This window comes from Talpa europaea, assembly GCF_964194135.1.
Source record: "Talpa europaea genome assembly, chromosome: 9".
Lineage (NCBI taxonomy): Eukaryota > Metazoa > Chordata > Mammalia > Eulipotyphla > Talpidae > Talpa > Talpa europaea.
Genome location: NC_140076.1, coordinates 1,199,076 through 1,212,615, shown reverse-complemented (window position 1 = coordinate 1,212,615; position 13,540 = coordinate 1,199,076). Strand labels below are relative to the sequence as shown.

Below are 13,540 nucleotides of genomic sequence, written 5' to 3'. Positions count from 1 at the left end.
CTGCGGGAAGGGGGTCCTGCGGGATCCTGGCTCGGCCTGGCCTGCGGGAGGCCGGGCTGCCGGCTGAGCCCCAGGGCTGAGCCCGGGGCGCCTGGGGTCTTCGGGTGCCGCCCGCTGGGCTTCCTGTTCTAGCTCTTGTTCTTCGCGCTCTGGGGAGCCCACTGTGAAGCGCGCTTTTCAATGATCCCTTGTTCGCTGGACACGCGCTGAGTGCCCCGTGGACACCGAGCGGGGCTGAGCCGCGGGGCCACGCTTAGCTTTCGTCCCTCTGGTCAGACTTCTCCTCGTCAGGGGCGCCCCGAGGTGCGCGCACCGCGGCCTGGACCTGCCGCACCCGGGGGTGGTCTCCCCTCCAAGAGCGGGGAGCAGGGCTCAGAGCCCCGGGCCTCTCCGGCAGGCGGCAGGGCCACGCTGCAAGGAAAGTCACTCGTGTCCCTCACAGAGGCGACCGGGCGGATTCCAGGGCGCTGCCGCCCCCAGAGCACCCCGGGCAGAGGCACCAGCCGGGAGGGGGCTTGGGCGCGGGGCTGTGGAAGAACCTCCCACGCGGCCCGCTCCGTGGTGTTCTGTTTGGCAGCCGAGCTGGCCGGGACGCACCCGGGGCCCAGCCGGACTTGCGGGGACCCCGCGGCTCTGCGGGGGGAGCAGGGCCGGGGGGCGCCCTGCAGACCCTGCTCAGCTGCCGAGCTGCGGGGCGGGCTGGGGGTGGGTGCTCCCCCCTCGGACTCAGCGTCCCCGTGGGCGAAGCAGCGTGGTGCCGGGCTGGCCCGCGGGGCGCCCCCACATCAGGCGGCAGGTGAGGGGGCGCCCGCATCTCCGAGGCCCCGACGGCCCCGGCCTCGCTCCGAGCGCCTCCCGGCCGGGGGGAGGGGGGGGGGGACGGGGCGGCCCTGTGCGGCGTGGGGGGAGGAAGGTCTCAGGAGAAAGGGGGGCTGAACCCTCGAGTCATGGTCGACGAGCGCCCAGCGGGGCGCCAGCCCCCGCCCCAGGGGTCCCCACGGGCGCGCCCCGGGACGGCCGCTCCTCGGTCCGGATCCCCAGACGCCGACCCTCCCTGGCCTGCCGCCCTGGACGCCCCCGCCCGGGCCGGCGCCCCGACGCCAGGCTGCAGGCCGAGCGGCCGCCGAGACGGCGCGAAATGCCGGGGGCGCGGGGCTCGGCCGGGGCGGGGTTGGGGGCGGGGGGAGGCTGGAGCGGGCGGGGCGGAGCGGGGCCGGGTCTGGGGTCGGGGCGGGTGCGTGGCCAGGACGGCGGGGAGGTGGGCGGGGCCGGCGCGGGGAGGTGGGCGGGGCTGCGGGGCCCGGCTGGGGAGGGGGCGTGGGCGGGCCGAGGGCGGGGCCAAGCGGCCGGGGGGGCTGGGGGCGTGGCCGGGCCGAGGGCGGGCCCGGCGGGGAGGTGGGCGTGTCCGGGGCGGGCCCGGCGGGGAGGTGGGCGTGTCCGGGGCGGGGCGGGGGCGGGGCCGGCGGCGGCCTCTCCGGCGCGGGCGGGCCGCACACTGGGCTCCCGCGCGGACGCGAGGCGGGACCGGCACCTGCAGCGGCCGCGGCTCGCGCGGGCACCTGTGGCTGCGCCCGGCGGCCCCGCATGGCGCGCGTGTAGGCGGCGGCTCCGGGCCCGCCGGGCCGCGGCGCGATGCGCGTCCTCCCCGCGGCGCGCGCCCTGGCGCCGGCCCTGGCCCTGGCGCTGCTGCTGCTGCCCGCCGCGCCCGCCGGCGCCCGGCCCCGCCTGCTGCCCGGCCGGTGAGTAGCGGGGCGGGGGGCGGGGGGCGCGTGGCTGCGCCCCAGAGCCGGGCTCCCGTCTGCGGGGGGGCCGGACCCGGTCCCGGGCGCCCTCCCGCCGCCCGGCCTCTCCCGCCCCGCCCCTGGGCCCGGCTTGGTGCGCCCCGAGCCCGCCCGCCGCGCCCCGCGGGGTCAGCGGGGCCCTGGCGCGTCCGGCCGCAGCCGCCAGGACCGGGGCGCAGAGGCTCCCCCCTCGCCGGGCCCGGGCGGGGCGCGCGTCCCCCCGCTGCTCGGGGCCGAGGGGGGAGACGGGGCCGGCGGGCGCGAGGGAGGGTCGGGCCGGCCGCGGTGAGTGGAACTTCCCCGCGTCGCGTCCCGCCGCCGCCGCTGACCCGCGCTTGGCCGCGCGGCGGGGCGGGCGGGGCTGGGGGGCCCGCGGGGTAGGATGGGCCGGGTCGGGTCGGCTCCGCGCCTGGCCCTGGGCGACAGGCGGGCTTCGGGCTGAGCTGGGAGGGGGGCAGTCCACACCCCGGGCCCACCCCGGACTTCGCGTTACTCCAAATACGGGGCTTTCCCTGGGGCCGCTTCAGAGGAGCCCGGCGGGACCTCTGCGCCCAGAAGTGTGAGCCGCCTGAGCCCGGCCCCTCCCGGGCACCCGGTCGGTCAGCTTGTCCAGGGGGCTGCTGCCTCCCAGGGCCAGCACCGCGGCCGCTTTTCCTGGCTCCCGGGCGGTCCAGAGGCGGGGGGCCAGGAATTTTGGGGTGGTGGTCAGGGTGGGCAGCTGTTCAGCCCCTGCCTATGTGGGGCTCCACTCTCAGGGGGGCTTCTGCCCCGCGTGCATGCTAGTGGGGACTGCTGTGCCCTTCTTGGGGCCCCAGCACCCCCAGCCCCAGAGCGAGCGAGCAGCTGAGCGCCTGAGCCTGCCCGCTCCCCCGGGCTCGGAGCCGGGCTGCTTCCTGGTCAGGGCGCACACGCTCGCGCCACTTGTCACTTGTCTGCAAGCGCCTGGCCCCAGCCTCGTGGGCAGCCCCAGCCCTGTGGGCAGCAGGCTGCAGTGGCGGGGCCAGCGGGTGAGGGCAGCGCCCTTGCTCCTTCCTAGACCCGGCCTGTTTCTCTGCGGGGCTCTCGAGACGCGTCCGGCCGAGCAGAAGAGAGGGACGCGGCCCCCAGATGCCAGGATGTGCTCTTTCCGCCCGCACCCCAGGGCAAGGGAGGGGCTGGGAGAGCAGCGATTGCCCCGCTGCCCTTTGCTCCAGGGTGACCTGGTGAGCCCCCAGCTCCGCCCGTGCCGGCCAGTTTTCCAGAGCCCCTTAGCTGCCCAGTGGTAACAGAGCCCAGGAGGTTTTCTGGGTGCAGTAGAGGAGGGGGCTGGGGGGGCCCCCGACCCACAGTCCGTGTGTCTGGCCAGCCGGAGCCCCCACTAGCTTGGCACCTGCCTGCCCAAGGCTCTCGGAGCTGCAGGCTCAGTCGCTGTGCCCCTGGTGACCTCTGCCCCAGGGCAGGGCCTTACCCTGGTGGCCCAGGACGGCGCTGGTCACATGCGGGGCTGGCCCGAGGCTGCTGGGCGGGCCTGGGGACAGGGAGATGGACGCCCACATGCCAGAGCCCGGGCACCCTCGGGCTGAGGCTGGTGCTTCGGAGGAGACGCACTCAGCGCCTGGGCTGAGCGGCCAGAGCAGCCCCGCCCGTGCAGGCAGGGACGGCCCCCCAAGCTCAAGTCCTGACTTGCAAGTCGCACTTAGACATCAGGCCCCAAGGGGGCCCTTGACCCGGGGAAGTTAGGAAGCCCCTGGTCCCCCAGGCAGGGGGCGGGGTCAGAGAGCGGAACTGGGCTGTGGGGTGGCGGGGCTGCTCCTGGGAGCTTGCTCTTTGGGGCGCTGCTGCCCCCACTCTCCCGGGCACTGAGAGCTGCGATGGGGGATGGCGGGGCATGTGCCCCTCCAGCTGCCGCGCCTGGGCCTGGCGTGACATCGCCAGAGTCGGCCAGTTGTCTAGTGGGCAGGACCGAGGCTGGACAGTGACCCCTGCGTCGCGGTGTCCTAGGGGCTCGGGCTGGAGCCGGGGGCGTCCGGCGCTAGTCCAGGGTCTGGGTCCGCAAGGCCCGGGGAGCCCTTGGGTGCCGACGGGGGCTGGGGAGATGGGCTGTGTGCCCAGCCGCCGGACAAGCGACGTGCCCAGGTGGACCCAGCCGGGCCAGCTGCGGCTCCCCACGCTGGCTGCCCGCCTGCTGCTGGGGGCTGCCTCTCGCGCCCACCTGTCTCCGGCAGAGGCCGCCAGCCCGGAGCCCGCTCGCGGGAGCAGAGGCCCGACAACACCCCCCCCGCCCCGCCCCCAGCTGTGTTCACCCTTTGCTTGGGAATTGCCTTCCCGCCCCCCCCCCCAGATGGGGCAGGACCCACTGCAGGGCCGGGCTCGCCTCCTGTGCAGCCCAGGGGAACCCCTCCTGTCTGGGGAACTGGGCCCAGAGTCCTGGGGGACAGCGGGCAGCGCACGGTGACTGAGCCCAGCGGGTGCGGGGAGGCTCACGCCCCCCGGTGGTCCTCCCGCTGGTGAGCCCCAGTCCAGGTGGCCGAGGTTTGCCAAGGGGCGGGGGCTGGTTTGGAGGTGCTCCCCGCCCCTTGGGTTTCTGCCACATTCCAAGCCCCACGTGGGTCGCCTCTCCTGCTGACCGCGGGGGCCAGACCAGAAGCCCCGGTGGTGCATCCTGAGCGCGGGGCTGCGCGGGCGTGCGGGAGTGGCGGTGCCATCCCGGGCCGGAGGGGCCTGCGGCCCAGAAACAGCCGCCAGCAGTCCAGGTGCTCAGGGGTCCCTCGACACCCCTGTGCTGCCCCCTTCACAGAGGCGGACAGGGGCCCAGAGAAGGCCGGTGGGTTTCCGCAGGCTGCACTGTGGCCAGGCCTGGGCCCGCACCTGCCCTCCAGGCTCGCCCTGTCCTCACGCAAGGAGAGAGGCGACCGTCCTGAGCGGGTGCTGTCAGGGCCCGGCTGGGTCCACAGCGAGGCGGTGGGGGGTGGCCAGGCCCCAGCTCACTGCGGAAGGTCGAGGGCAGATGGGTGAGGCACAGCGGTGGGCACAGGAACCTGGAGCAAGAATGATAGCCCTGGTGGCCGTTCGCTGGGCCCCTGAGGACTCTGACCATGTCACAGGTGAGGCCCCTCCCGCAAGGTCAGGCTGCGCAGCCATCAGACAGGGGAGCCCATCTGACGCGTGAGCCCACCTGGCAGGTGAGCAGGGAGAGCTGCAGTAGCTTGTGCACCTCACAGATGGGAGCCGAGCGGCAAACCCAGGCTGCTGGGGATGGCGTCTGCCTCAGCTGGGCCAGGGCTCCTCAAGCAGGAGTGGGCTGCAGACGCCCCAGAGGGCTGCTGAGGCCCCCCCAGCTCCAACTGCCTGGCTGAGCCCAGCACCCGCATTCTCGCGGGCTGGCAGGGGCAGCGCTGGCCCGGCCGGCCCCTCGAAGCGTGGCCCTGTGCTTGGGCACCGGGTCAGTGAGAGAGGCCCCCGGTGTGCCCGGGGAGGAGGTGCTGCCTGGTGAGGGGGGCCGGGAGGGCCCCTGCCGGGGCTGGAGAGAGCTGCTGCGGGGGCGGGGGGCGGCGCGGGCGGGAGGGGAGCTCGCCGCACCAAGTCTGCCGCCCGCCATCCTCCCGCGGGCCCTCCCGCTGGCTAACCCCAGAGGGCCAGGGTGTCAGCGTGTGTTTGGGGGTGTCTGTGCACACGTGTGTGTGCGTGTGTGCCCGATCCGCCCGGAGCCGCTGCAGGCCCGGTGTGGGGGCAGCGACCCTGGGCTGGAGGTCATGGGCGGTGGGGCCACAGCCTGCGGGTGGCCGGCAGGTCGTGAGGGACCCGCCACGTGCGCCTGGGGCCAGGCCTGGCCCAGGAAGGCCCTTTCCTGGCGAGGGCCCCGTCTGGTGCCGCCGCCCCGGCTCCTCCCTCGCCTCCCGGTTCTCAGCCCAGGACCCTTGGCCCGAGGACCCAAAGCTGGTGCCATGGCCGGGAAGTCGGGGCCAGGCACCTCCTGTGCGGCCCTGAGAGGCCCGGAGCCCCGCGGTGTGGCCGGAGGGCGGGCCAGGAGCCCTAGCCGCCAGCCGAGCCTGAGCAGCCCCCAGGGCCGTGTGGGACCCGGGGATGGGGCTGCAGCGCGGGGCGTCTGGAACGCCCCTGTGGCCCCAGGAGCTGCTCTGGAAGCAGCTTGCCTCTTCCTCCTGCCTCCCTGGAAGCAGGTCTCTGGAAGTCCCCGCCCGCTGGGGTGCGGGCTGTCTCCGCGGGGGAGGAGGCGCCCACTGCAGGGCCCCGGTGGCCGTGGAGGCGGGGAGGCCACGGCCGAGGTCCCCCAGGGGCCCTGGGGCTGGACACGCTCCCTCTAGGCACCCCGCTCCCTGGCGACGTCTATTGGAGGGTCAGCCTCTGCTCTGGAATGTCTGCAGACTTTGGGGTGGGGATGGACGGGGTCCAAGGGTGGGGGGTGCTCCCAGCCCCCGTGCGGGCCTGTGTGGGGCTTGGGGTTCCGGGCCCTCCAGCAGGATCGCCCAGCCTATGATTTGAGGTCAGCTGGGAGGCCCCCGCAGCCGGGTGCCCTGCAGAGATGCCCCCTGGGGCACCGACTTAGATGCTCCGTCTCCCCGGCCGCGAGTGCATCGTGTTGGTCCGCGCGGTGCGGCCGCCCAGCGCTCAGGAGGGGCACGGCTTCCTCCAGGTGGAGGGTGCAAGGGCGTCCTCTTGGCCGCAGGGTGCCTGTCTGGGGCGCTGGCCTCGAGCCAGGGTGGCTGGACAGGGCAGGAGCGTCTCCACGTGGGCTCTGGGGTGAGCCAGTGCCCTGGCGGGGCCGCAGCCGCAGGAGGGATCCCGGCTGGACCCGCTGCCCCGGCTCGCCCAGGGGGTGAGTCCAGCGGTCGCTGCAGACTGGAGGCTCCCGCCTAGCTCGCCAGAGCTGCTCGTGTGCAGAGCCCCTGCCAGGAGGCCCCCAGGACCGGGCAGGCCACGTCTGGCCCCCGCCCGCCCCAGAGCGCCTCCCCACGGCTCCCCCGCCCCAGCCGCACCTCCTCCTTCCCGCATGGACCCAGCCTCCTCCCAGCCCTTACCTGGCCGGGTCCGAGGTGCTGGCGCCTCTGAGGTTGCAGGGAGGGGGTCTCGGGAGCTGCCGCCCCGCCCCTGCCGCCACTCCCCCCAGGGTGCCGCCCGCTTCCAGTCTCGGTCTGGCTTGCTCTGCCATCCAGCCTGGAGCGGCCTCCTGCCCAGCGCTGCGGGCCCAGGGACGGCTCCGGCCGGGCGGCCTGCCGAGAGCGGGAGGTCAGGGTGGTCGCTGCTCCCCAGGCCCCCACCCCGCTGTTCAAGGGCAGAGGCCCACCGTAGGGGTGTCACCCTCGTGCCCCTGAGGCTGGGCACCTCGCTGAGGCGATCTGGCCACGAGTCTGGACCCCTCCAGATGGCTTGGCCCCAGCGGCGGGCGGGTGGGGCGGGAGCCCTCGGGGGCCGGGGCGCTGACCGCCTGCCTGTCCTCTGCCCCAGGCCTCACGTGTGTGCGGGACAGGAGCTGAGCCTGGTGGGTCACCGGCAGCCCTGCGTGCGGGCCTTCAGCCGGGCGGTGCCCGTGTGGAAGCCAGGCTGCGGGCGGCAGGCGTGGTGTGCGGGCCACGAGCGCAGGTACGTGCTGGTTCCGGGGGGCAGGCAGCGGGGCGTGGGCTTCCGGAGTCAGAGCCACCCACGCCCTCTGCCGGAGCCCCGGGTCTGGGGTCCCGGCTTCTTACGCCACGTGGGTGAGGCTGCGGGCGGAGAGCCCCTGCTGAGCCGGGGGCGGGGGGCCGTAGGAGAGGAGGGCCCCGCCGCGGCTGGAGACCCTCACCCTGTGGGGGGGCACGGGGAGGGCTGCTGCCTTGTAAGGCTGCAGGGCCCCGCGTCCCTGCTGGAGACGGCAGCCTGACCCCGAGCTCGTCCCTGACCCTCCTGCTGCGCAAGGCCCCGGGCAGTGCCCCGCTCACGCCCCTTGCACACTCGGGCTCGGAATCTGTCCTGTTGCCAAGCGATAGGGCTCAGGTCGGGCACACCCCAGTGGGAAGCTGGTGCTGCTCCTGGGGAGTGGGAGGGTGGGGCCCAGGGCTGCGAGGGGTGCCCTCCAGGTCTCGGCCAGGTCTCCGGGGGCCCCTGCAGGCTGTGGGCCGGTGGTGCTGCTCCCAGGGCTCCAGGGCGCCCCTTTGGCACCTTTGGGGTGCAGCTGCTGTTCGATGTGTGCCGTGCAGGTCCAGGGCAGAGGCTGTCGCTGTCCTCAGCCAGGCCTGCATCCCCGTCCTGGGACCTGGCCATGTCGGGCCAGTGCCAGGTCCGGCAGGCGGGCTGGGGGGCCGTGACTGGCAGGTAGGACGGGGGTACCCTTGGCCAGGAGCGCCCCACCTGCATGTCCTGGAGGCTGAGGTTGGGAACCCCCGGCAAGGAAAGGCCCCCACTCTTCCCCAGAGATGCGCCCGTGTCCCGAGACCCTCACCCCGACGGGGCTGGTCACAGGACAGGCGGCCTCCTGCCCTCCCCGCCTGCTGCAGCTTGTTGGCCGGAGCCGGGCACCCGGGGGCAGTCCTTGTCTGGATGGCGGGGCGGCACTCAGGCCGCGGTGCCCCTGCCCCAGGCGCCCGTATCCTCTGGGGTCTCGGGGCAGGGCCGGCTTGCTGGGTGGCCGGACCCTCCTGCTGCAGGCCCCGGCGAGCGGCTGGGTGCCCGTGGGCAGTGGCTGGCCGGTCTGCGGGCTGTAGACACGCCCGGCGCCCCCGCCCTCCACTGCAGGTGAGTGCCCCCCGCCTTGCCTCTGCCCGGGGGCCGCCGGCGTCGGGGGCTGGAGTCAGCACCTGCCGTGGGCCGGACGAGCCTCCCTCCCCTGTGGACAGCCCGGCGCCGGTGCTGTGCCGCGTCCCCCCGAGGGCCCCGCAGTGGGCAGTGCCCTGGCGCCTCGCCCCGCTGCTGCCCCAGCTGTGCCTGGGGGCTCAGCCGCGTGAGGAGCCACAGCGTCAGCCGGTGCCTTCATGGGGTCCACAGAGGCTCTCGCTTCCCTTGGGGCTGGCCCTGCACCCGAGCTCCGCCCTCTACCTGCCCAGAGCAGGGTCCAGCCCTCGGGGTGCGCTCACCCCTCCTCTAGCGTGGAGGCAGAGCCCGCTGGGTTCCCGGCCGCGCCCTCCTGCTCTGTCTGCCCCAAGGCTCTGGTGTGCGCGGGCCTCCGGAGGGGAGTCTGGGGAGCTTGAGAGGGTCCCCTTGCTTCCTGCAGCCCTGCCTGCTGCCAGCGTGTGCCCAGGGCCCCCAGGGTCTCTGGCCAGTAGAGCGCAGTGACTTGGGCCCCTGCCAGTCAGTGCCGAGGGGACAGCTGAGGGCCCTGGGATCCGGGGAGAGGTGGGTGTGGCTGCCCCTCGGCTCCAGGTGGGCTGCACGGGTGGGTAGGAGGGCGCAGGTCCTGCACCCGCAGACCCACGCAGGGTCGCGCCTCTCCCCTGAGCCCCCAGGGTGGCCGAAGGGCAAGACCCCGCCTCAGGCTGGGTGTCCGGCCTGTCCATGCCTGGTGTCTCGTCTGTAGGGGGCGAGTCAGGCCTGGGGTGAGGGTTGGGGGCCTCCGTGGGTCCCCCCCAAGAGCAGCCGCCACCGCGCCTGAGGGGCGGGCATGCGGCCCCCGCAGTGGTTTCTGGGGGAGGACCACTGCGCCCGGCATGGGCCTGTGGGTGACGCGGGCTGTGGGAGGGCAGGGGCCTGTGGCCTGCTGTCCGTCTCTCCAGGCCTTTCCCAGTAAGCCCGGCGGCCGTCGGGAGGCACAGGGGGCGCGGAGGGGACGCTGGGGCACGGAGACCAGCCTGCGGCCCACACCCCGGCCTGCGGTGCCGCGGCCCGGGCGCCGGGGCTGCGGGAGGCGACGGCGCAGGGCAGCCTGGTAGCCACTAGCCCGCCCACCGGGCCCGCACGAGCCCCTCCCAGGGGCGGCCGGACCCTCTGGGTGCCCCGTGTGGCGGCGGGGCCAGGCCCGCCTGGGGCGCTCTGAGGGCCGTGGCTCAGAGGCTGGGGCGGGAGGTGGCCGTGGGGCCGGCTTGGCCCCGTCCGGCTGCACCGCGGGGAGCAGCACGTAGCGGGGAGAGGAGTAAATATTTACGAGGTGAGGCCCAGACACTGTCCGCCGCGGCGGCCGGTCCTCCCAGCAGGCGGATCACGTCCAGCCAGAGTTCCGGGAAGCAGCCTTGTTGTTGGGGCCGCCCCGGGCCCGCGCTGCCCTCTCGGCAGTCACCTGGAGGCGCCCTGGGCGCGAGGGCCCTGGACCCCGCTGTGGCTGGGCCGCCGGGCGCCTCTCCCGCCCCTCATCTCTGGGGGGACTGGGCTGGAGGTTGCAGGGGTGTCCGCTTCCTCCCCTTCCGCTACTGTGTCCCCCTTCCTGCCCATGCCCCACACCCCCGCAGGACAGCCCCCTCCTGCTGGGGCCACGGCCCCCGGACCCCAGGGCGTGTGTGGAGCCCCGAGTCCTGGGCCGGTCGCCTGACGCTGCTGGGGTAAATCTTGATGAATCGGCCTCAGACCACAGGAATCTGCTCTCACGTTCTGGAGGCTGGAGCCAGGGGTGGGGGGTGGGGGGCAGGGCTGGCTCCTCCGGAGGGCTGGGGCGCGAAGTGCCCATCCCAGCCCGCTCAGAGGTGGGGCTGGGCCAGCGTGGGGGCAGCGCGGGCCCCGGGGCGGGGCGGGGGGCCCGTTGCAGGGCTCTGCTGGGCAGTGGGATGGGGAGACCTGGCCTGGGGGGTGGTGTGGCGGGCGGGCGGGCGGGTCTGCGCTGCAAACGCTTCCCCCTCTCCTCTCCAGAACCGTCTACTACACGGGCTACCGGCTGGTGTACGCCGTGGAGACGCAGACCGTGCTCAGGTGCTGCCCGGGGTGGAGCCAGCTGCCCGGCGACCAGGGCTGTCTGTCCCGTGAGTGCCCAGCCGCCCCGCTGCCCCCCACCCCGTCCCGGAAGAGGCCTGTCAGCGGGGTCCTGTCCCCAAGTGCCCACACTGGGGACGACCTCAGCGACCTCCAGGGCCCAGCAGCCGTTGGCTCCCAGGCGGTGCCGAGCAGCCAGCAGAGCGCGGGAGCGGCGTCCACGCCGAGGTCGGCCCACCGGGGTGGGCTCCAGGTTGAGGGGCTTCATCTGCCGGCGCCCGAGGGCCGCCCGGGCCATGTGGTGTCAGTGGCTCCGGCCCAGCCCGGCGGGTCGGGTGGCGCGTGAGTCTTGCCGGCTCAGGTCCTGGGCCGCTCGCACATGGGCCGGGGCTGGGCCTGGAGGCCGTGGTGGACCAGCCCGCCGCTGCAGGCACCCTGGGCCGTGCTGTCACCCGCTGCATGGCACGTCCATCACTGCCCCCCGGGGGTCCTGTGAGCCCCAGCGGGAGGGAGAGCCCACGGGCCGGCCCGGCCCCGGCAGGCTCTGCGGCCACTCACACACCAGGCAGTTGCCCCGTCCAGGGCAGGGCTCACGCCGGGGTCCAGCTGCGGGGCCATTGGAGAAGGGCGCCTGGCGTGGGCACAGGTGGCTGGGACAGTGGGCTGGGGTGGCGTCAGCGTGGTGACCGTGGAGGTGGGTGGGCGCGGGGCGTGAGCACAGGGGCGAGCGTGGGCCAGGCTGCGAGGGCGAGCGTCGCACGCCCCCGGGGAGCCGCCCCAGGCGGCCTCCCTGAGCGGTGCCATTGTGATGTGGGGCGAGGGCCGAGGGGTGGGGTGCCTGGAGGGCTCCGGCCGGAAGGGCCGTGACGGAGCTGGACTCAGGGTGTCCGGAGCCCCTGGCCCCAGCCCCCCCCACGCCCGCACACAGGAAACGCGGGGCGTCTCCGGGCAGAGACGCCCGCCAGCGGCTCGTGGAAGCAGAGGGGACGGATGGCGGGATGTTTTCCCTGGAGAGGAAACGGCCGTTCTCTGCAGGACGGGAGCTGGAGGAAAGCGACGGAAGCCCTGGGGGCCCTGTGCTCTGGGGGGCGGCGGGGAGGGGGGCGGCCTCTCAGGCCCAGGCTGCCCGTCTGGGTGGCTCTGACCGGGCGGCTGACGTGGCCGTTTCTGTGCCGCTGGCGTCTGGGAGACAAAGGGGTCTTTTGAGGGGGTGCAGCGCGGACCTCCAAGCCCAGGTCTCCTCCAAGCCCAGGTCCCCTCCACGCCCCAGGCCCACACTCCTGGCTCGGTTGGTCAGGAAACAGTAGCGACTGGCGGGGCTGGCAGGAAGTGGGGCTCCAGCCTGTGTCCCCCGGGCCTGCCCCCAGGAGGGCCGTGGGCAGCGGCCGCAGGGTGGGCGCAGGGGCCCGGCCGGCGACCTTGGTTTCGTCTGTGTCTCGGCAGCCGTCCGGGGTCAGCAGGCCGAGCGCTCTGGGGCCTGGGGCCCAGGTCCTGTCTTTTCAGGAACTCGGGCGCCACGGAAGGCTCCACTGGGCCGGGCTGTGACCGTGTCCCGTCCAGCCTGGCTCTGCGTGGGCTCTGGCCTGCCAGTTCTGCCCGAGCCGGCCGCGGAGGTGGCTCTGCTGCGGGGGGAGTGGGGGGGCTGAGCCAGCACCCCCGGGCGGCCAGCCTGGTAGGGGTGGCGGAGCTGGCGGGCAGGGCGGAGGGGGGCAGACAGGGCAGGCCGGGCCCCGGGGGGCAGGTCGTCTGGTCAGCGGGGCCAGGCGACGTGTCCCCACTTGGGTCCCGAACTCAAAGGCTTCTTAGTTGTTTGCTTCTAGGAATTCGCCTTTAGCTCGGGGTTTCCTCATCCGCGTGCGCAGCGTTCACCTGCTTGTGAGGATCCGGGAAGGGCCTGCGGTGTGGGCCCTGGGGACGCGCTGGCCCGACAGGGTGGGGGGGTGGGAGGGTTGGGGGGGTGGCTCGGGCGGGAGCCTGCGGGGGTGGGGCACTTCCTTTCTTCTTCCATTCATTCATTCTTTCCCCAGCTCAGGGTTGGGGTTCAGACTCCAGCAGGGGGGCCTGTCCACGGGGCCTGGGGGCGGAGCACAGAGCTCCCTCCGCGGTGGGAGGCTGGTGGGCGAGACTTGCTGAGTGGGGGGGAAGGGAGGGCAGGGGCTGGAGGACGCTGGGGAGGGCTCAGGGCCTCTGCCTGCCCCCTGCTGCCTGCAGACCCCCCGGCGCTTGCTCCTGAGGGGGCAGCGCCCAGCTTGGGCCTCAGGTGCAGCGAGCCTGGGCTCGGCAGTGCTTGTCTGTGCCGCCATTGGCACCCGGCCGTGGTGCCTTGTCCCCAGCCGGCGGGGACCCGGGGCCTGCTCCGGGCCGCATGGAGGCCCCCCACCGACCCACAGGATCACCTCCTCCCCCGCCCCCGACCTCCCCTGAGCCCAGCGCTGCCCGGCGGCCACCGGCTCCCGCCAGTAGCTGCTTGGGGTTGGTTTTTAGCCCCCAGGGGGCCAGAACCTTCTGGAAGCCTCAGTCTGTTTTTTTTTGTGCATTTCCTATCCCGTGAGCTCACACCAGGTGCTGGGGGAGTCCTGGGTTCCCAGAACCCCCAACCCTGGGGTTCAGGGGAGTCCAGGCCCCCCTGGCCAGCACACCTATGGGCATCAGGGCGAGCTGGCGCGGGGTCCTCCGAGTCCCTGCCCCCCAGAGAGCACAGTGTCGGGGGGCGAAGGGCCCCCAGGAGCGGCGCTCCCTCCTATTTGGAGGGAGTTTGGAGTTTTCGGCCTCCGCTCTCCCGTCCTCCCAGCACCTTCCCGTTCCCAGGCTGGGCTCCTCGGCCCGCGGCCCGCAGGTCAGACTGGGAAGGGCCACCCCCATTTCCTCCTGGGCAGTGACCTGGAAGCGCAGCCGCATGCAGACAATGTGGGGTCCGAGGGTGTGGGCGGAGGGGGCGCGTGGGAGGGGCGCGTGGG

At 74.3% G+C, this 13,540-nt stretch overlaps 1 protein-coding gene across 1 annotated transcript in view; it reads left to right on the top strand.

Moving 5' to 3' along the window:
* Window positions 1-1,632: 1,632 nt before the first annotated feature.
* MEGF6 (multiple EGF like domains 6) overlaps window positions 1,633-13,540 on the top strand; it is a gene marked incomplete at its 5' end in the record, with an annotated part of 61,174 nt that continues 49,266 nt past the window's right edge. The window contains 3 exons of the mRNA XM_084243408.1: window positions 1,633-1,739; window positions 7,224-7,358; window positions 10,524-10,633. Of these exons, the coding sequence (XP_084099534.1) occupies window positions 1,633-1,739; window positions 7,224-7,358; window positions 10,524-10,633 (352 nt within the window). The remainder of the gene's footprint in view (window positions 1,740-7,223; window positions 7,359-10,523; window positions 10,634-13,540) is intronic.